Source organism: Paramisgurnus dabryanus, chromosome 4, assembly GCF_030506205.2.
Source record: "Paramisgurnus dabryanus chromosome 4, PD_genome_1.1, whole genome shotgun sequence".
Taxonomy (NCBI): Eukaryota; Metazoa; Chordata; class Actinopteri; order Cypriniformes; family Cobitidae; genus Paramisgurnus; species Paramisgurnus dabryanus.
The window spans coordinates 26,416,535-26,440,392 of record NC_133340.1 but is presented as its reverse complement, the minus strand read 5'-3'; the positions used below and the strand labels follow the sequence as shown (position 1 = coordinate 26,440,392).

General features: G+C 37.2%; 2 protein-coding genes across 2 annotated transcripts in view; both read left to right on the top strand.

Annotated features, from left to right (window-relative positions):
- Window positions 1–4,029: 4,029 nt before the first annotated feature.
- The window catches only part of sorcs3a (sortilin related VPS10 domain containing receptor 3a), a 184,588-nt gene continuing 164,759 nt past the window's right edge, over window positions 4,030–23,858 (top strand). Inside the window, exon 1 of the mRNA XM_065295394.2 lies at window positions 4,030–4,091. The gene's annotated coding sequence lies outside the window, so the exon portion shown is untranslated. The remainder of the gene's footprint in view (window positions 4,092–23,858) is intronic.
- Window positions 16,983–21,261, top strand: LOC141282098 (uncharacterized). Its single transcript, XM_073814603.1, has 3 exons — window positions 16,983–17,111; window positions 18,144–18,253; window positions 18,464–21,261. The coding sequence occupies exons 1-3, from the start codon at window positions 16,983–16,985 to the stop codon at window positions 21,258–21,260; spliced, it is 3,036 nt and encodes a 1,011-aa protein (XP_073670704.1). The 3' UTR covers window position 21,261.

Sequence of the window (23,858 nt, the reverse complement as noted above, 5' to 3'; positions counted from 1 at the left end):
TCTGTCTGTCTGTCTGTCCGTCCTTGGCTGTCTGTATGTACATCCGTCCGTCCGTCCGTCTGTCTGTCTGTTCGTCCGTCCGTCCATCCATCTATTGCTGTCTGTCCGTCCGTCCATCCATCCCTCCATTGTTCTGTCTGTCTGTCTGTCTGTCTATCTATCTGCAGTAGCTGTCCGTCCTTGCTTTATTCCTTACTTCATCACTCCCTCCCTTTCTTCTTTTGTCTCTTTTCTCTGCTTTCTCCCTTGCTAAACATTATGGGCAAGAACCCAAATGTATGCCCATGATTCATTTCTCTGTGGTCTGTCTTATTTTGACATCTTGCTTTTTCTGTGGTATCCTGACCTTGCTTGGGTCGAACCACCTGCTCACCATATTTAAAGCGAGGAGCAGTGGTCCTACACACAAACCTTTCTTACTCAGTTACAGATGTCAGACTTTCTCTGTCAGTAGTCCAGTCTGATGCACCTGAGTCGGTCAATAGAGGCTTTTTTAGGAAGAAGGTTTTGCTGCTTTTTTATCTCAAACGTTTCATGAGTCTCATCCGTTTTATCTGGCGAAACAGAGACAGCGTAGCTGCTACTACCAACATGACTCATTGTGACAGGTTTTTTGTCGCCCTGCTTCTCAGAAGAGGCCTATGTGACACTAGGCAATGTTTTCAAAGGAATATGAATATGCAAATGAAACCCATCATCTGAGACCTACCTACACTGGTACAAGACATACAGAAGCATTGGACAGAAGGAAATAGCTGTGATTATGTAACACGTCCATGTTAGGCACAATGCATTGCGGCGGTGAGTAATAGTCATGGCTGTGTGCTGTCTGTTACAGTATCTTCTTCTCTCTATATTCATAAAGCCAGAAAGGTTTTATTACATAGTTTGTATTATTAAATAAAAATCAAAGGTTCCTCACAGCGATGCCTTTCAGTCAAATATTTCTTTTTTACCTTTTAAATAACTTTTTTTTGGACTAAAAGAAACTTTAATAGCACCTTTATTTTTTTGAGTGCAAGTTGTCTTAGTTTCACAGTAAATTCATGTTTGCTAGAAGTCAGTCTGACTTTTTTAAAGTAAAGTTCTGTTATCAATAAAGTCTAGAGAATTTGGTAGAGCATTGCATTAGTGGTGCTTACGGTCATGGGTTTAAACCCCAGGAAACACATATACCAATAAAATATATAGCTTAAAGGATTAGTCCATTTTCTTAAAAAAAAATCCAGATAATTTACTCACCACCATGTCATCCAAAATGTTGATGTCTTTCTTTGTTCAGTCGAGAAGAAATTATGTTTTTTGAGGAAAACATTGCAGGATTTTTCTCATTTTAATGGACTTTAATAGAGCCCAACATTTAATACTTAACTCAACACTTAACAGTTTTTTTTCAACGGTGTTTCAAAGGACTCTAAACAATCCCAAACGAGGCATAAGGGTCTTATCTAGCAAAACGATTGTCATTTTTGACAATACAAATAACAAATATACACTTTTAAACCACAAATTCTCGTCATGTAGATCCGGTCGTGATGCGCCAGCTGACCCCACATAATACGTCAAGAGGTCACAGAGGACGAACGCGAAACTCCGCTCCAGTGTTTACAAGCATCTTGAAAGAGGACCGTTCCTACGTTGTTGTATGTCAACTGATACTAATTAATGTCTTTGTGTCAGTTTATTGTTTAAAATGGTCCGCAAATGTGCGTTTTATATATGTAACACGTGACCTCCCTACGTCACTACGCATTTACGTTAGGTCGCGCTGGACTTGACCTAGACGAAAAGTTGTGGTTTAAAAGTACATATTTTTTTTTCTTGTCAAAAATGACAATCGTATTGCTAGATAAGACCCTTATGCCTCGTTTGGGATTGTTTATAGACCTTTGAAACTCCGTTGAAAAAAACTGTTAAGTGTTGAGTTAAGTATTAAATGTTGGGCTCTATTAAAGTCCATTAAAATGAGAAAAATCCTGCAATGTTTTCCTCAAAAAACATAATTTCTTCTGGACTGAACAAAGAAAGACAACAACATTTTGGATGACATGGTGGTGAGTAAATTATCTGGATTTTTCTTTTAAGAAAATTGACTAATCCTTTAAATGCACTTGCTTCGGATAAAAGCCTCTGTGCATAAATGAAAATGTATTTAATGCCTACCGGTATATGCTCCACACTTAGCAATTTCACATTTGTTTATTGCCTTAAAATATTTATGCAATTTTGCATGTGGCTATTTCTAATTTTAAACATCATATTTTATTATTACTATTTTATACATTGCAAAAAATTATTTTCAAGAAAAAATGTTCTTAGTATTTTTGTCTTGTTTTTTGTAAAAATATCTAAATATTATTAATTTAATATGCTTTTTCTTGATGAGCAAAACGACCCAAGAAATATTTTGTAGACCAAAAATATCAAATTTAAGTGATTTAAAAAAAAATTGCTTACCCCATTGGCAGATTTTTTTCTTGTTTTATGCACAAAATAACTTAAATTTGATATTTTTGTTTCTAAAAACTAGACTTATTTCCTTGAGTATTTTTTTCTCATCAAGAAAAAGCACTAAAAAAAAATACTAATTTTTTTTATTTTTTTTGCAGTGTATTTGCTCAAATATTAAAATAATTTTCAGTTACACTCTAAAAATTGCTGGATTATTTCCAACCCATCGTTGGGTCAAAAAGGAAAAACCAAACCTAACTTAACCTACAGTATGCTGGGTTGTTTTAAACCAAAATGCATTTTGTTTTTACCCATTATTGTGTCAAATGTTGACAAATCTTGGTGAGTTTGTCCCTTTTGACCCAAAGCTAGGTTGAAAATAATCCAGCTTTTTTTTTTACAAAAACCCAAACACTGTCTACTGCTGTATTATTCTATTATAGCTTACAATTACTCAATAACAAAACTCATAAGATGCTCCATCAAATATAATCTTTTTTCTTTCTCTTGAAAAAATCTCTTATTTTCTTTTCAGATGTTTTATATTGTTTCTCCTTCCGTCTGATGTTTTTGAATTCAAAATGTCTATTTTGTGTGTATAGGTTGTTGGTTAAAAGTGAGCAGGTGCTCACACTGTCACCGATGGCTACTGTATAAGATTTCCTCCTGGCTGTAAGATTTGGGGAAATTGTAGTTCCAGTTATGAAAAATGCCATCTTAAATATATATATAAATAACATTTCAGCCACTGTTTGTTGACAAATCAGTTCTATATTATATTTAACCCATCATTGCGAGTTTTAAAGTAAACACACATTATTCCTGACAGTTCAGATACAGGCATATCTCGGGTTAATATAATTTAAGTGTTCCAGTTGCCTCCAACATCGCCGGGTTATTGTTGATGTTAAGATTTAGCCTCTTTCATACTTTTGGCACATATAAATGTGTCTTATAACAAAAATGACAGGTAGATTTGTATTAGTCTATGAGTTATGAAGGAAAACATAAAAATTACAATTACCGTTCTCCCCTACTGCGGAAGTAGAGGTCAAATTTAAATTAAGACACGCCTCTTCAAGATTTACTTCCTGAAGGTTGCTGTAAGCTTGCACAATGCTATCACAGCCTCCAAAGTCCTTTTCACATAGAGATTACGAAAAATATACGAAAATGCATTCGGGATCTGACCGGGATCGTTTGATTTTTGGTTAATTTACAATGCCAATGATTTTACGGACGCTGTGCGTAAAGCAGTGTACTGTATCTCAAACTTTTTTGCCGTGCGTCCCTCCTTGTGTACATCCCAAAGTGCTGTGATTCAAAACACTTTTTTTACAATCATTGCAGTAGAGTTTATGTATCATTTTTATTTATAAAACCTCTAAAAGATGAATTATATTTTAACTGTAGTTACTTGTCTATGTAATTGGCACTAATAAACTTTTACAGGTGCTTTGACAAGATTGTATTTTCTGCGATCATAAATGTGATGGAGCTGAATAAAACAAATTGATATTTTTCACAATATAAGTGAATACATATAGATTTATGTTGTTTTTCTGTTCACAGGTCATTCTGATTCTCACCAAACTGTACGACTTTCACCTTGGCAGCGTAACAGAAAGCACTCTATGGAGGTGAGATAAAAGCTACCATCTCTCTCTCTTTCTCCAAGCTCTTTTCGGTTTTTCATTACACTGTGTGTCCCGGTTTCTACCCACACATACTGCGGTAAGAGGCTTCTTTTGCCGTCCGCTGTTGCTTTTATTACATGTGTTGTAAAGTATTACATTTTTTTCCCTGGCATTTCCCCCCTCCATTGTTTCTCCGTCTCTGAAGTTTTGTTACTTTTTTTGCACGAAAATGATTACTGTGAGAGAAATGTACAGACTGATATACTGATATCTTTTGTCTCTTGGGAAAAAGAGAGACTTTGCATTTACCAACACAGGAGGGAACAGAATGCATGGATGATTTTTCCTGCACAACAATGTGCGTCATTTACAGAAGTCTACATATTTTTCGCCCTTGCATATTTATTTACATTTCTTGTTAGTTTCAAAATGCTGTGGGCTATATCATTAAGATCTGTTTACCGACCCATCTTCTGTGTTTTTTGTTTGTAAAGTAAAAATGAACAATTTAATAGCAAGAGGTTTTTTTTTTTAAGGAGAATGTATTCATTTTTAATGTACGCATTTTACGAGGTGGCTAATAATTTGTGCGAACACATTCGTACATTTTTGTCCGATTTGCCTTCACCCCTGTGATGTTGGGGTTAGGGGTGTGTTTCATTGTTGTGTTTTATGATAATCGTACATTTTTGCCAGATTAACTTCATATAAATTCATGCAAATTAGCTAACTTTTAAAATATGTCCGGTACAAATTTTTGTAAGATATAAGTTTGGTAAATACTATTTTAGATAACGTCAGAAAGTACTCAACCATGTGACGCAAAATTGGAAACCTTTTCTGACCATTTTTTCATTCCTTTTCATTAGATATCCTGTTTTTACTATGAAATGTCACATTCAATTCAAATTAAACATAAAGCAGTTTAACAAGTTAAAGTAAAGTTTACAGGAAAGTTGGTAGCAAAAATGATAATTCTCTTCTGATTCTCTATCTCCATATTTCGGGCAGAAAAATGACTTGACACTGATCTAGACCTCTTAAGTTCTCCACAATCTAAATTCAATTTATTTTGTCATCCCTTTGTAATCTATATTGACTCAGTTAGATTCTCATTTACTGCTGTTTCTTTGGTAATGTATCGAGCAATTGAGACTGATAGGAACAACCTTATCTTCCACATGGTCAGCTGAGAACTTCAATTTAGAATAAAGCTGTTTGGAGATGCTTAAGTCCGATGGCTCTCGGATGGCATTTGATTTGAGATGACAAGCGCAGCGCTCGATTCATGAACCGCTGTAGAGCCTAAGGATTTCAAGGTTAATGGGTTTTCTGATTATATACTGATGGCTATTTTCTATCAGGTTGTGCCAGGTCTGTATTGCAGTATGTAATAATGCAATCATTTCTGGTTACACTTTACGATGGCATTGTTACTTTGTAATTATACATTTAAGTACTAAGTAATAATGATTAACAAAATGTACTGACTGTATGGTTAGTGTTTGGATTAGGGGTTGTTGCAAATTATGCATAATTTACTGTTATTACTATAGTAATTTCATGCAACATGTAATAAAGACACTGTAAAATAAAGTGTCACCACATGTAATTTAATCTATGATTAAATCAAGATAAACAGCTGAACTGAAGACCTTTTATCGTCTTCTTTTATTGTCTATGTATAGATGATATATTATTAATGTATATATGTATATGAATAATATTAATGACAAAAACTATTACTGTAACATTTGTGGGTAGTTAATGCGTTAATTACGTATATAGAAATGTTTATAATAAATCTATATACAGTGGGGCTGGGAAAAGATTAATCGCGATTAATCGTATAAAAAATAAAAGTTACGTTTTGCATAATATATGTGTGTGTACTGTGTGTAATTATTGTATATATTTAACCACACACACATACATATATTAATTTTTTAATATATATATATATATATATATATCTTTTTTTATATATAATATAGAATATATAAAAATATAAATAAATATATATACACCTTTAAATGTTTCTTAAATACATACATGAATGTGTGTGTATTTATATGTACATAACAACTACACACAGCACACACTCATATATTATGCCAAAAAAGACTTTTATTTTGTATTCGATTAATCACGATTAATCTTTTCCCAGTCCTAAATGTGATTTCGTAATGCATTCATATACACATTCACATTTGAGAAAAAAAATCTATGAAAAAAGTGACATAAAAATAAAATGTGGTAACACATAAAAATCTTTTATTTATTCATTTAAAGTGAAACTAAAGTGAAATTTTAAATAAAAAACATTGTATGTTGTACCAAATGAAGTATTTTTTTTAAGTTGATCCAACTTTTTTACTTTTTATAGTGTACTCTTATGACATCCCATATGACATTAAACATTTGATAAAATATCAGAAAATGTGTTTGTCTGAAAAACGATGGACATATGCAACTTGGACAGCTTGGGGGTGAGTAAATCATGGGTTTAATATCATTTTTGGCCGAACTATCCCTTTAAGTGCTATAATTGGGTCCCCAGTGCTTCTATTAACCTAGAAAATGTGAAAACGATCAACCCAGTAACTTAGTTTTGGTAAAGCATTCTCTGCAAACATTTGAAAAAATAGGTCAATGAAATTTTGCTCCCCCTGTGATGTCAGAAGGGGATAATATCACCCCTTAATCTTCACTATCCAACCACAATATTGCTGTTTAGTGCAGAGATCAGCTCATTTGCATTTTAAAGGACACACCCAAAAACTGCACATTTTTGCTCTCACCTAAAGTGGCAATTTTAGCATGCTATAATAAATGATCTATATGGTATTTTGAGTTAAACTTTACATGCGCACTCTGGGGACACAAAAGATTTATTTGACATCTTAAAAAAATCTTGTGAAATGTCCCCTTTAATAAAACATTCACATAATAACTGAAGAAAGGAATGGTATGAGGACAAATTTTCACATTTTATATTTAATATGAATGAGTTTGTATAATACTCAGAATTAAAGAATAAATCACTACGCTGCAATTTCACCTTATTTACTCTGCGTTCCCATAGCAATGAATGTCTGTATGGACACAGCGTTAGCTTGCTAATATTCAAGTCTAGCACCGTTTGCTATTTTCTTTCAGCGTGCGCATTTAGCCCGGGTCACTCGCAGCGTTTTGTGCTATAATAAGTACTTTAGCACCCACACAACTTCATTGTTAATCGAGATCAAAGTTCAATTAAGATGGAGGTAGATGTCGAATGAGCAACTGGCGAAGTTTAGTTCCGCCACCAGAAAACTAGACAGATGTTGACTTTTTAAGAAAGGTCAGGGCACGAGCAACGCTCGGAAAAACGGCATGTCAGTTTTAATGAACAGCGTGACCTTAAACAATGGAGCCAGATCAGTCATTTTTCCAGATAATATTCAAAGCGGATGAACCCTTCTGTGTGTGGATGTGAAGGAAATATCGATGTCAGTAATAGAACTAATGCATGTTTGCTCAAAGCTCCGTACCGCGGTGTCACACAAACATTAGGAATCTCAGAGGTACGGGAACCGGTTCATATTTATAATTCAAATGATGCCTTTAAAGTCTGCAAGAGCCTAGCAAATTGGGAGGATATGAGTTACTTGGAGGTGCTGCTCGACTTGATTTTGCCAAGTGAGAGATTTCCTCAAGGCAACATATTGTGTTGAGCCAAGTACAACATTTTTTAAGTAAAACCTAAACCCAACCCTTACAGGAATAATTGACGACGGGCCGTTAAATTATTATAAAATAATGCACACCCAAGGTTGGCACGATGCCAAGCATTATTTTCAAATAATTCAAAGAACCAGAGTCAATTATTCTGCTTTTACCTTGTTAACCACAGACATTGCCCTGGTGGGCATTTGACAGGTCAGGTGTGGTTTATCGAAAAACTGTGCATACCCATGGGACATTTCTCAACCAATCAGAATAAAGCATTCAACAGTCTGTGATATAAAAGCAGCTAATCCTAGTTATAAGCTTAAACTTGAAACAAACAGTAAACTTTTACTGAAATCTGATTTTGTCCCATGGTTAACATAATGAGCGTTAAAGCATTTTAAACAAGTCCTAAACATGCCTACTATTGGTCAGTTAAACACGTAGTCTCGCCTCAAACACCACGCTATTGGCTAAGTCAAAATTACTGTTTTAGGTCAGTCATTCAAGCTGCAAGTGAAGAAAAAATCTGCAAGTAAAACACTGAATCATGCCAGAAAAAAGGAAGCATTTGTAAAATGAGAAAAATGTATTACAAAGTAATCTAAAAAATGCATATCCTCCAATTTATTCATTCAGAGTTTCTGGTCTATTTTTGATCATGGACTATAATTAAAGTCATATATTCTGGTTCTTTGTAGAGTAGATAAGATGACTTTAATATCATCCCTGCCATGCTGCGCATTAAAGATCTGCGATCATTCAAAACACTAGAACGTCTCTTGGGTTTGAAAAACGTATGTCTTCATAACAGTGCAGAAAATGTCACGGACATGACTGTATTTCCGAGATAACGCGACTAGATTTCGCTCCTAATATTTGCATCAGATTACTTCCGACTTCACAAATCAAATTGTACTTCTGCACCGTGGGCTTATCATTGCGTCGGGCATCAGTCGCCGTAATTGAGAGAAACCAGAGATAACTCTATTTAAACCTAACACTGCCTGCTGCCTCTTCAAACTACATTTTCGCCCCAATAAAAGTCCCACAAATCTCGCCGTTTCCACACCATCTACTTCCATTTCTTGCCGCCGTTCAGCAAATGTTGCCGAGAGGGGTCACGCAAGGGTGACCGCTGACAGACTTTCAAATTGCATCATTTTGGTGACGACAGGTTCTGGATAGAGTTGATATTTCACAGGTCAGCGCGTTCAGCACCGGTCAGACCTTTCGGTGAAGGACTCACCTGATGTCCGTGACCTTTTAAGAAGTCGGAACTTGGCTCTCAGCATGAGGAAAAACAAGAAGTCTGCCGATGTTCGATTTCCCCAGGAATCACTTTGTGCCATCTCTTATTAGAGGGAAAAGGATCTAGTTGTTTTTACCATGTCAGTGGCTTTATGGAATTGACATTTGTTTCTGCTGCCAAACAATGGCATCTTATCAGATAAGACAGACAGTTATATTGCTCTCAGCTGAAAAGACGTCTCGCATTCTCCTGACTCTCTAATACGATAAAAAGTCTGATATCTTGACTTTGCAGTCAAGTAAAGTTCTGGACCTCGTTACGTGTTGTATAATATCATGTTTTTTCAGTGAATATCAAAGCTATTTAAACTGAGTAATCATATTGTACCATGATACCATTACCATCTCTTGGCAGAAATGCACTATATTATCAGTGGTGTATAAAGACTTTAAATAATTAACTGTATTGATTTTATGACCTTGGAATGAGGCGTTTTTATCTACATAGACCGCGGGTGGCCTTACATGGAATTCACCACCATGTTTCTACAGTAGCCCTAAATGGACAAACTCTTATACGGAACGTACTTTATCCTTACATTGTCTTATGGCGCTTTTCCATTGCATAGTACCCAACAGTTTGGTTTGGGTTAGGTCACCTCACTTTGGCTTTGTTAGCTTTTCCATCGAGTTTAGTAACACTTTGGAGTGGGAGGAATTTTAGGTGTGTTGTTATATTTGAAAAAAAAAACTGGAAATAACTGTTATGGTGTTCCTGATTCTCAACCTGTGGATGTTTTTCATTGCTAAAAGCAGTGTTGTTTTTGGCAGCTCTAGTCTTAGGGCCCTATTTTAACGATCTGAAACACAAGTGCGAAGCGCAAAGCGCAAGTGACTTTGTGGGCGGATCTTGGGCGCTGTTGCTATTTTCCCGGCGTGAGAAATAACTCTTGCGCCGGGCGCAAATCAATAAGGGGTTGGTCTGAAGTAGGTTCATTATTCATAGGTGTGGTTTGGGGGTAACGTCAAATAAACCAATCAGAACGTCATCCAACATATTATTATGACGGATTTACCAGGCGCACGCCAGGAGCAGTTCACAGCCGAGGAGACCGACGTTCTTGTAAGAGCAGTAAAAGACAGAAAAGTTGTTTTGTGTGGGGATGGGAGAAATCCGCCCAAATCAGAGTCGGTTAAACAGGCGTGGGAGGAAATAACCACAATTGTCTCATCAGCTGGCATCCCCAGGACGTTGCGCCGCAAGCACTACAATGATGTCAGGAGACGGGGGAATCCCAAGCTTGCCAGCATAAATCGGGCACGCCGTGTAACAGGAGGTGGATCTGCCTCCACAGGACCTGACGCCAGCAGAGGACATCGCTGCGTCCACCCTCACCGCTGAAAGCCAAGAAATGCAAGCAGTCCAACTCCAAAGTACACTTACAAATCAAGTTCACATACATTAAGGTTTCTTATGAAAACATTTTAATTATTATTTACATAAAATAAACGTAATACAGCCACACAACAAACTTGTGAAAATATTTTAATCGTTATTTGCATGAGAATTTTTTAATGCAGTCACACAAAATAAATAAAAACTATCACCACAATGCTCACCACAATGATTTCCCTTATCTCATGTGTTAATATTTTTATTGTAACAATTTATGATTTGCAAAAATAACTGTTGCATCTGTGTAGATTAGATAAGCAAAGTGTGTGCGCATTGTGCACCCTATACGGTAAATTATGGTCAAGCATGCCCCCCTAAAATAGCATAATGAACAACGCGAAACGCGCCACTGACTTTAGACTAGTTTTTTTTTGGTCAGTGGCGCAATTGTTTTTTGAAACTGCAAAATAGCATCAGGGATGGTTTGCGCCGGAACACGCCTCCTTTTTTTGCGCTGAACCGCCCAGGGAGCGCAAGTTCATTCCCTTGTTTGCCGACGTGCGTCTGTGGAGGGAAAAACCCGCTGTGCGCCGGTGCAAAATACAAATGATACATGCGTCACTGACAAAGTCAATTGTGCTGGGTGCAAGATAGGCCCTTAGTCTTTTGGACGAAAATGCTTTTAGTCACATTTTAGTCACTTATAAACTTGATAGTTTTAGTCAAGTTTTAGTCGACGAAAACACAAAAAGGTTTTAGTCAAGTTTTAGTCGACGAAAATGCAAAAAGGTTTTAGTCAAGTTTAAGTCAATTTTAGTAAAAAAAAGTATTCTTTAACTAATTAATTTAGGTTAAAAAGTGTGGTGTATTTAATACTATTAAAATGTGCATTAAGGTTATCCCTGAGGGCTTGCCGTTGTTTTAGTCGTTGTGCCTTCTGCGCATGTCATAACAAAAAAGTTGAGTTTGTGTGTCACGCTGCGACCTCGCTTATAAAGTTGAGAAACGCGTGCCTTGTTATTTAAATACACCACAAAAAGTATTGGAAATGGGCTTAGGTTTGACAAGTAGATACATATAAAACCTTAAGCTTACCATAAAATGTGTCACTAGCCGAATGCCGAGTAAAATTGAATGTAAATGATATGTTAACAGCGTGACTAGTTACCTTTAAAAATATTAGCGTGATGAGCCTTGAGGTTGGTGGTATTCTTTCCACCTAGTTTGTGGCCACGTTTACCGTTGTCTCCCAATATGAATTCCGTTTTTCTTTCTGATGGATTATACTGAAAGTATGTCTATAAATCATCTCGTCGTTTCTGTTTATTGGCGTCACCGCCACGGTCCTTCGAACTCGCCACAGCCGCACGTGTGTTGTTGTGTGAAATCTGGTGCGCGTGCGCGGCATGACGGCAGTCGGGTGGTGGGCGTGAGTGAGACTGTGTTGACCCAAAACAAGGATAGGAAGCGGCAGGCAGCATTGCTGATACTTTTTAGCTAAAAACAGACAGATTTCATGCAAAATAGGCAGAGATGACATGAATTGTGAACGTCAGACTTAGAATGATTTTCGTTCCTTCTCGTCTCGTCAACGAAAACTCGAAAGTATCTCGTCATTTTTTCGTCACCTTAGAGACATTTCTAGCTAGTCATCGTCGCGTTAGCATCATAAAAAATAGGTGCGTCAACGAAATAATTTCGTTATCGTCATCGTTGACGAAAACAACACAGGCTAAAAGGGAGTTTGGGAACTTACAGCAAAGCACAGATGACAACAAGTTTACTCCAGACAGCGCAAGCTAGCATGAAGGTAAAGCTAATCTTTTACATTATAGCGATGACGCTGGTAGTGCCGATTCTCTCAGACCAATCAGTGATCTACAGTGTTTTTGGATCACGTTTCTGTATCAGCTCGGTTCACTTGGAACCCCAACCGAGGTGGAAGCAAAAAAAAAGGATCAGGTACTACTGTACATACTGCACCCAGTGGAAAAGCCCCCAAAAGTAAGCTGACCCAACCCAAAACAAACCGTGGGGTACTATGCAAATTAGACGATTGTCCTGTGGCAGCTAACGTAGCTTCTCTATGCATTTCGAAATTGAGGGCTGAGCTGTGGACTGAGCTGTTGGTTGCAATTTGCAATCTCACCACTAGATGCTGCTAAAAAACATTTAATGCAAATGCTTTCTTTAGGATGGGAGGAGCATCCTTTAAAAACACAGCAAATGGCTTAGGTGATGAATCTGGGTCATGCATATAACCGGTGTGATTATGGTCTTTGTTTTACATGCGAGTCAGATCAGAACCCACAGATTATTCGAGCTATATTTTATTCCCTACTACTTTTTTGCTCATAAACCTCAGAGTTACGGCTCCGGATTTAATATATATAAGATTTATGAAAAATCTGTGGGCTTTCCTTCACCCCCTCCTTACGCTTTTTGACTACGTTCATAAATCACTAACGATTATTATTCAGAAGGTCATTTACCACACTCAATTTTTTCGTATTGATATTCTTACCTTTTTAATTACACTCCGCCGGGACTTCCCCTTATATCCTGGAGCCGGCTCTAATTTGGCGTCTGTCATAATAATAAATTGAGATTATCATCTCCGCCTTCGGCGCCCGCTCGCTACGACTTGAGAAGTTTCTAGTTTGAGTTGTTGGCTCGGAGGCGCTTGTTATGTTTTGCTGTAATCAAATTAAAAACCCATCAGCGCGGCAGATGTGGCAGAAAGTGGAGTGAGACCACATTCGGTCCTGTTTTAACTGGCCCCAAGGGCATTTCGTTGAGGGAGAGAGTCTGAATGAGTCATATGGTTGACAGATATTCTTTCTCATTGGAAAGATTACAGTTTTTAAGGCTTGTTTTCCTTTTATCACAGCTCTGTTTGTGTATTATAATGACACGTGTCATATTTTGCTTGTCAGCAGAGCTTATATCTGTTGAATTGATTGTGTTTTCTCAATGTGAAATGCAGGATGTGTTTTTAAGTTCATATCTGTTGTTGCACGGCATGTTTAATAGAAGGAAAATTGGTTTTACATTAACAGCGATTCTTTTACAGAACTGTATGTATATGCACTGAATACGTGTACAGCTGCCATAGACATTTTGTAGCTGAATGCAAATTTAATAATAATGTTATATTTGACCTCCATAGAGACACTGGGTTCTGCGGGTAGGTAGTTATTTGTACCTGTGAGTACATGTGTTGAAATTGATTTATAATTAAAGATAGATGTATAATTAAAATGGTATAATGAATAATGTAATGCAATGTAATGTAGCATAAACATGGTATAATGTAAATGGTGTAAAACAGCAAAGTGCACATGGTGATGACAATTTTTTTTTTAATAAAAATTCTCATGGTGTGGGTGGCTATTTATGTGTTTGGTTAAATACTCTGAGTAGGCTTTCTTGTGTTTATTTTTGGTTGGTTGCTATGGTGTTGCTAGGTGTTTCTTGGTAGTGTTCTGGAATGCTTGATTCTGATTGGTCAGTGGCATAAATCCGAGGTTTGTTATTCCCAACTAACATCCAGATGAAATGAATAACGCAGCCTCATCCAGGTACTGTGAGTCATCTTGACAGGTGCAATCTAAATAAATAAATTCAATATAAATGCATAATTAATGACACAGTATGAGATTTTATTGACAAATGATATAAACAAATGCATATTTGAAGGTTTGCGTTTCTTACAAATAATTTAATGACATAAGTGAGGGAGAGCGGGGTAAGTTGTCACACTTTTCACACTGTCTAATATTTACTGAGCACCATACAGTACATCACAATCTCATACCAAAGAAAGAAGGAAGTCTTGGGCACATATTTTGTATTCATTACATTTTCATATTTTATCTCATTAAGGTAAATTATCTTAATTTGACCCATTGGCAGGTAAATTGTCACACTAGATTATCTGACTACATTATAGTGATTATTAATTTACATTTTTTAATTCAAATCATAACTGGAAATATTAACTCTAGGGCTTTTCACACTGCGCTTAACCCTGGGTTATCTGCGTTCTAAACCCTGCTTTTAACCCTAGGTTAAGGATCTTTTCACATTTGTAATTTAGAAGCTGGGTTATCCCTGAATTTAACCCAGGGTTATGAAACCCTGCTAATGCTGCTTTTGTGGGGTTAACCCTGCATTGCAGTGCTAAACGAACGCAATGTGAAACGAAGCAGAGTTAGAATGTTATGACCCCAATTAAACACAGCTCAAACAGCTAATCAAGGTGTTTAGGATTGCTTGATAATTACAGACAGGTGTGAAGGTGCTGGGTTGGAGACACCTGACCTAGGATTTAGGAATGCATAGTGTGAAATGTCAGATTTTCAATACCCAGGTTTATCTATTAACCCCTGGTTAAGTTCAAGTGTGACATGTGAAACAGATAACCCAGGGTTCCCGGGTTTAGAACAACCCGGGGTTAACTTTTTCAGCGTGAAAAGCATGTGATGACTTGCCCCAAAGTCATTTAGACAACTTGTTCCAAACTGTCATGTGTGCTAATGTTAGCTAAATCTCAGGGTAAGCTCAACATAGCACGGCAGCTAAAGTATTAAAAGACACGTTATTGTCTACTCTATTTTGTGTTAAATAAATAAAAAAAATACATACAAACCTAACAAAGTTGTATTAGATAAGATATAAAGTGCACATTTTTTCTTCAGAATAGATAATCTTGACCACATGTGAACACATGTGAAGTTGACTATAGACCTTTTGCGAGCAGACGTCACAGTTACGTCACTGCAAGCTGTGTGCGCAATGTGGTGGCAGAAAAACTGTGGAAATGAATTAGACACGAGTGAAACGATCAATATAACTCGTTATATTTATAATAAATATATAAATATAGCACACACACACAAGATGTAAAGTGTTATTCATATATAAACAGGCATATATAAATTAATTTGTGTGCAAACATAATAGTTTTATGATACATATATGATATACACATAGGCTATACATATAAGGAAAAAAAAATATAGAAAACAGGACAATAATGAAATATTGAATAAATGATATTATATAGAATACATGATTTCATAGGTGTCATTTACACTGGGGACGCTGGGGACATGTCCCCACCACGTTTTAAAATGGCTGATTTTGTCCCCACCACTTTTTGGTTTTTTGGTTAAATTGGCACATTTGGTTAAAATGTTCTGAAAATCAACGACTTACACTGCACTGTCTTGTTTTCAGTAGAAATATCTAAAAAATCTTACATCAAGATGCTTTTTCTTGATGAGCAAAATGACGTAAGAAAATAAGTCTAGTTTTTAGACAAAAACTATACAATTTAAGTGAATTTGTGATTAAAACAAGCAAAAATATCTGCCAATGGGGTGAGAAAAATTCTAAAAATAACACTTAATTTAAGCAAAATTTTCTCACCCGATTGGCAGATATTTTTGCTTGTTTTAAGCACAAATTCACTTAAATTGTATAGTTTTTGTCTAAAAACTAGACTTATTTTCTTACGTCATTTTGCTCATCAAGAAAATACATCTTGATTTAAGTATTTTTTGATATTTCTACTAAAAACAAGACAAAAATACTATGAAAGAAATTCAGATTTTCAAGAAAAAAATTGTTAGTATTTTTGTCTTGTTTTCAATAAAAATATCAAAAAATTCTTAAATTAAGATGCTTTTTCTTGATGAGCAAAAATCTAGTTTTTAGACCAAAAACATCAAATTTAAGTGATTTTGTGCATAAAACAAGCAAAAATAAATAAATCTGCCAATGGGTTAAGCCATTTTTTCTTGAATTTTTCTCGAATTTAGTGTTTAAGAAAAATGTTCAAGATTTTTTTGCTTACTCCATTGGCAGATTTTTTTGCTTGTTTTATGCACAAAATCACTACATTTGCTATTTTTTGTCTAAAAACTTTTTTGCTCATCATGAAAAAGCATCTTAATTTAAGATTTTTTACATATTTTTACTGAGTGCTTTAAGTGGCCCAAAAGAGGTGCCGGTACTCTTTTTTTTTTTTTTTTTTGCTGACTCGACTCCTATATTCAAGGGGTTTTATATTCAGCAGTCAACAGACGACCTTGTAAAAAATAATAAATCCTTTTATAAATTTGTGGATTTGCTTGAGCTAGAAATAGCTACTGAACATAAATAAAATGTGCAAAAGGATTTTGAAAAAATACCATTAGAAAGAGCTACTGTAGAAAGAGCTTTTGAACATAAATAAAATGTGCAAAAGGTAGATACAGTATGTGAGTAAAATTGTCAGCATGGTTAAATGCTAAAACTAGTTGTTCAGATAGAAAGAGCTTGAAAAAAAAAATTTAAAATGACACCAAGACCATGTCTATGGGTAAAGAATAACAAAATACTGGCCATTTGAAACTCTAAAGTCATTTATTTTGTCCCACTGTTTTCCATTTTGCGGGTGGTAAAACTACTGTGCACGTCGTTCAAATTCATTGAAATTTCGTTTACTTGTAGTTTAGCAATTAAACTAAATGTATATTACAATTTCAAGAATGTTTTCTGCACATCGCCTGAGGAAATCCGAAGTTGCGTCGAGGGGAACCAAACTGACAGCCGCTACAACGGAGATTATCACGTACCTTCAAGGCTTGCGACTGACCTGCAGCTATCATTCTGGCTTGGTGGGATGTCAGCGAGTCCTCTGATTCTGACTGTGTTCTTTTCTACTCAGAGTCTAAAACAAGGAGGGCATATTACGTGTTCATTGTATTTTCATTTTAACCGAGCAGCTATGGTTGCGCGTTTCACACACAAACATCCACCTCTACAGAGCACGTTGACACTGACTGACGGACGCATGCGCTTTTAACTTGTAAACGCAAGGGTGTATGGGTAATGTAGTCTCTGCTCGCGGTGGGACGAATTAAGAAGCGTACATTAAGGGCACTCTGAAAAGCGGCAGCGCAGCCAAAGGATTAAATTAAACCTCTGATTTTTAAACAGATGTGCAAATGAGCGTTCCGGTACGCTAAAAGCACGTTCTGGGCGCACGGAGAGGTGGTGGTACGCTCAAGAGCTATTTTTAGAAGTGGCGGTACTGAGTACCGGGGCGTTCCGGCCCAATTAAAGCACTGTTTTTACTGAAATCGAGACAAAAATATAAAAAAACATTTTTTGCTGTGTACGACTGGTTTTGTGGTCCAGGGTCACATATGTTGTGTTGTGACTTTTGTGTGTTTTCTTTTACATATATAATGAATTTCATTGTAATCATTGACTTAACGTGCTGCTGTTTTCTACAGTATGGTGCTTTGGCACTGTTCGGTTGAGCTGGTGTTGTAGGGACTGTTACATGTGCAGTCGAAATTGTTGAGGGTTTTTGATGCGCCGTTATTCAATATTTTTCCTGTCCTGCTGTAATGTTTTTTGATCTGATCTTTTGTCCCCACCACTTTTCAACACAAACTGATGCCCCTGCATGATTTTATATGTACTTTAACGATTTATACTGTAAAAATAATTGATTTACAAATAAAGAGCAATACATATACATTACATACATTACAAGTCATTGAAACTTTTAATGTATCTAAAAAATAAATGTAAGGTGGTGAAAACGCTATAAGAAACATTACACTAAAGATAAACATAGGGCAAACAGACTTCGACACACTTCACACCGTTATTGCAAGGCTGTCACTTTCTGCCACCAGTTGGGCTCTGCCCACAAAAAACATCAGGTGTGTTCGACATCGGCTGTGGAGAGGTGCAGGCAGGGAGGAGCAGAAAAAGGAGACGAGAAGTTGGACACACTGTGGTTCCAGTAGTTTGCGGCATTTACGTCAAGCATGGCTGATCACGTGCCGTTTGCTTGCTTAATGGCATTAAACATGGATGTAAACAACATAAAAAGTGAATTATACTGTTTTGAATGTCCGTGTATGAGCATGAGTGGAACTGAAGAGGCTTACAGCATCTGTTTTTACAAGAATAAAGTTTAACATAAGCATATATTATTTAAATACCAATGTAGTGGGGTCATTTACTCTGGCCTCCCAGAAGATCACCCAACACATGTAAGAGGAGTAGGAATCATCATGTCAAAGATAAGTGCACGGAGTCTGAAGGAATGGGAACCCATCTCAGAGAGAATCATCATGGCGAGGTTTACATCCCGCTGTCAAGACACAACCATCATACAGGCATATGCCCCTACCAATGATGCAAGTGAAGCAGATAAGGAATTGTTCTATGAACAACTGCAAGCAACCATGGCCAAACGCAAGAAGAGGGACACCACCATCCTCATGGGTGACATGAATGCTAAAGTGGGATCAGCAGATAGTGGTAATGAGAGAGTGATGGGGAGGCATGGTGTTGGAACCATGAACCACAACGGAGAGCTCTTTGTCGACTTCTGTGCCATGAACGACCTGGTAATAGGCGGCACCTTGTTTCCACATAAAGAGAGCCACAAAGTGACCTGGCGATCACCTGATGGATCTGTTGAGAACCAGATAGACCACATAGCCATTTCTAGAAGATGGCGTGGAACCCTTCAAGACTGCAGAATAAAGAGAAGCGCTGATGTTGGCTCAGACCACCATCTACTCTTGGCCACCTGCAGGATACGCCTCGCAGCCTGTAGGAAGAAAATATGGAAGACAACAAAGTTTAATGTAGAGAAGCTGAAAAACCCGGAAACAAAACAAGAGTTCTTACTCACCTTGGCAAACCGCTATGATGCTCTACGTTACAACTCAGATGAAGAAGAGGAGAAAGGTGATGATGAAGGAATTGAAACGGAATGGTCTATCATCAAAAAAGCATACACAAGTACATGTGAAGATGTTCTGGGAAAGATTAAGAGAGAGAAGAAGGAGTGGATGAGTCAAGACACATGGGAAAAAGTGAAGGAAAGACGCAGCCTGAAAGCAAATATAGACAACAGCAGAACCAGAAATCAGAAGGCTAATGCCATGAAGCTGTACAATGAAGCAGATCGGAAAGTGAAGAGAAACTGTAGGAGAGACAAAAGGAAGTGGATCTTGAGTTTGGCCACCGAGGCGGAGGAGGCCGCTTCAAAGCATGACATGAAAACCCTTTACAAAATTACAAAAACCTTGGGTGGCAGAAGGAGACAAATAAACAAGCCGGTAAAAGACAAAGAGGGCAAATTGCTTGCAACAAAGGAACAACAAATGGAACGCTGGAGAGAACACTTCAAAGAGATCCTCAACCGTTTACCGCCATCAGATCCACCGGAAATTGAACCTCAAACGGAAATGCTTGACATACAAATCGAACCACCAAGCAAGGCAGAGATTCATAAAGCTATTAGATCACTCAAGAATGGTAAAGCTGCAGGACCTGATGGGATACCCCCAGAAGCTTGGAAAGAGGCAGGCAGTCTGTCTGTTGAAGCCCTCCACCCTCTCCTAAATAGAATATGGCAAGAAGAAAAGATACCGATAGATTGGAGGAAAGGTACCATCATAAAATTACCAAAGAAAGGAGACCTGAGCCAGTGTAAAAACTGGCGTGGCATAACGCTCCTCTCAGTTGCCAGCAAGGTACTCTGCAAAATAATCCTTAACCGGATAACAAACGCCATGGAACCCAAGTTTAGAGACAACCAAGCAGGCTTCCGCCCAAACAGATCATGTAGTGACCAGATTGCAACCCTGAGAATTATATTGGAACAATCTACAGAACTTAACTCACAATTGTATGCTATTTTTGTTGACTATGAGAAAGCTTTCGATTCAGTCGACAGGACCATACTGTGGAAAATCCTGGCCCACTACGGAATCCACATAAAGATTATCAACATGATTAAAGTTTTCTATACTAACTTTCAAGCACAAGTATCCCATGAAGGAGACTTGACAGAGCCCTTCAACATGTCCACTGGAGTGCGACAGGGGTGCCTCCTAAGCCCGCTGCTGTTCATAACCGCACTCGACTGGGTGATGAGGGAGACCACTAAAGAAGGAAGGACAGGGATACAGTGGACATTGAGGGACATGTTAGATGACCTAGATTTCGCAGACGATCTCGCCCTCCTGAGCCATAGCATCAGCCAAATGAAAGAGAAAATGCAGAAATTAGAGCGCATCTCGAGTCAAGTGGGGCTGGTAATAAATGCAACAAAAACAAAAGAGATGAGGGTCAAAACAACTGGGAAGGCCAAACCTGTGTGCTGCAGAGGAATAGAGCTGGAGACAGTGAAGGAATTTACGTACCTGGGGAGTGTCATTAGCAATGATGGAGGGGCAACCAAGGATGTCGAGGCTCGAATAGGAAAAGCAAAGGCTGCCTTTGCCCAGCTAAAACCAGTCTGGAGGGCCAGGAGCATCTCCCTCAAAACCAAGCTGCGAATACTTGAATCAAGTGTGAAATCCATCCTGCTATACGGATGTGAAACATGGGGCCTGACACAACTTAATATCAAGAAACTCCAAACTTTCATTAACTCAAGACTACGCTTCATCCTTGGAATCTGGTGGCCCAGGAAGATTAGTAACCAAGACCTACTGGAGAAAGTAGGCCAGGAACCAGTGGAAATCACCATCAGAAGAAGAAAGTGGCGATGGATAGGCCACACTTTAAGGAAGCCGCCTGCATCCATTACGAGAGCCGCTCTGGAGTGGAACCCTCAAGGGAAGAGGAGGAGGGGAAGACCGCGGCTGTCTTGGAGGAGAGGGGTCATCAAAGACCTGACTAGAGCCAACACCTCATGGCAGGAGGTGAAGAAGACCACACATGACCGGAAACGGTGGAGACACTTCACAGAGGCCCTATGCTCCCGAAGGGGCGAAGAGGATTAAATGAATAAAAAATGTAGTGGGGTCTACGTTTTTTATCCATTTTATTTTGATGAACATGACACAATATAACAACATGACTACATGCAAAGAGCTTTAACTGTTATAAAAATACAGACTTGTGAGCATTTGTGGAACTAAGGGCGTGAAAATAAACACGAAACACACGTGATTGTTGTCATGTGGTGAATACGACCAATCGTGAAACAGCTGTGTCGTCATTACAGCCCGTGGAGCTCCTCTTTAGGAAATGCTAACCGGAATGCACTGCTTCAAGTCAGCCGCCGATCGGTCTGCGCAGCGCCGCATGAAGTCGAACACACCTAGAATCTCTGTTGGCACAAAGTGGCTATTTGATTTTTGAGATAGTGCCTCTAGTGTTGGAGTTATGAACAGTGTGACAACGTACCCCACTCTCCCCTTCTGTTGTAAGTTAGGTTAACTTAAATAAATACTTTGATTGGAAAGAAAAAAATTCACTAAACTCAAATTTAAGTGAGAAATTTTGGGGTGTTATGAATTTGAAGTAATTTTTTAAGTAGATCTAACTTTCACTTTTTACAGTATATCAAATCAATAGCTTGTGTACATGTAATTACACATTGTATTTGTTAAGCTTAATATTGTTGTGTCACAAATGTGACAGAATTGCAGAAGAAAAGATTTCAGCATCCCATTGGTCAGCCAGACATATAGTCCTGACTTTTACTCAATGTCATTGGATCAGCAAGTATTGTGTTAGGCTAATTGTTCAAGGTTCTTGTTATAGTAAATATATTGTGAAAGACAAACACCGAATCATGCTTAAAACTCCAGATATTTGTAAAAGTGGTTTTGTACACAAACGTGGAGGGTGAGTTTTAACATCTAATTTAGAGGTATAGCAATTTGTTCGGATGATTTATTCTCATTAACCATGAGCTATAACAATAGTGATGCTTGACTTAGCAAACATGCTAATAAAAAAATCTGTATTACCTAAATTAATTTTCACTTAAAGTAAAGCTCATTAACAAAACTTAAACCAAATTAACATTAATTACAAGGGTACAACTATAAATAAGTAAAACAATGAACATCCAATGCCTTACCGTAATGGCACATTTAACACTGATTTACACAACCAAAACAAACCTGGAAAATGGTAATGGACTTTAAATAGAAACACTAAATTAAAGTGTTTTTGTGAAGAAATCTTCACAGTTTCAAAACTGCGACTTGGAGACTCGGAGATAGATTTAACACCCTTACCATGGAAAAGGAAACTTTCCAAAGGAGTTTTTCAACAGTACGTCTCACTACAGCTACAAGTTCAGGTTGATTGAATCTAAAGCCACTAATTGGTGGAGAAAGAAACAGACAACTGGAAAAACAACACAGGAATAAAGATTGAAGGAAGAAGATGATAACTCGTGGTTTCGCTCGGAGGATGGCTTTTCGCCGAGAGCGCTACGTCTCGAGCACCGACGATCCTCTCGCTTCTTTTGAAACACTACAGCTAGTTTTAAGGAGAATATGAGCGCCTTGCTATCAAACACTCCTTGAAAGCCTAAGAAACATTGTGAGACAGGAAAGCTATGAAATAACAGAGTCCTAATATTGAAGTCTGCCCTTCTATTCTGCCTTTAAAACCTCGATGTGACAGAATACAGAAATTATTTGCAAAAAAAAAAAAAAATTCAAAATTTGGGCATGAATTATTGGTTTTTATTTTTGTATTATGTAAGGAAAAATAGGGTACAAAGTAAAAATTAACTATACAGTTTAATGGTCAATATATATATATATATATATATATATATATATATATATATATATATATATATATATATATATATATATATATATATATATATATATATATACACACACACTGTAAAACCTAACAGTTAAATTAACTCAAACCATTTGAGTAAATCAGTTGCATTAGACCATTTAAGTTTTAAAACACATAAATTTAAGGACTGTGAACTTGAGTGATGTGTGTAGTAGTGTGAACTTAAATAAAAGTGCATAACTGCATATGACTCAATTTGTTTAAGTCACAGTACTCAAATGTATGTGTTTTAAAACTAATGCAACCGGTTTACTTAAATGGTTTGAGTTGAGTTGACTTTTAGGTTTTACAGGTTTTATATATATATATATATATATATGACTTATGTGTTAAAAGGCATACCCAGCATATTTTATAGGCTAAAGGGGGCCTTGTAAAATTACCAGGGCCACATTAATGCACGGGCTTAACTGGGCTTAAGCCCAGGGGCCCCGGGCTGGGGGGACACCAGTGATTCTGGAAAAAAATAACTATTTTATAATAAGTTGATAGTAAAATTACACTTCATTGCTTTGCTTGAATGTCAATATGTAAATGATTCCTATGCAAGAAAATCTCTCACTTACTGAACCTGCAATCATCAGTGAGCTTTATTTAAATTTCTGTCTGAAATCCAATAAAATATCCATTATTGCTTAACATTTCTGAAGGCAGCACACAGAAACAACCTTCTGATAAAGTGACCACAAGTGCCTTTCAAGTGATGAACGAAGACGAAACTAATGATGCCTTTTACATTTATTTTTTAAGTTAAAATGAAAGGA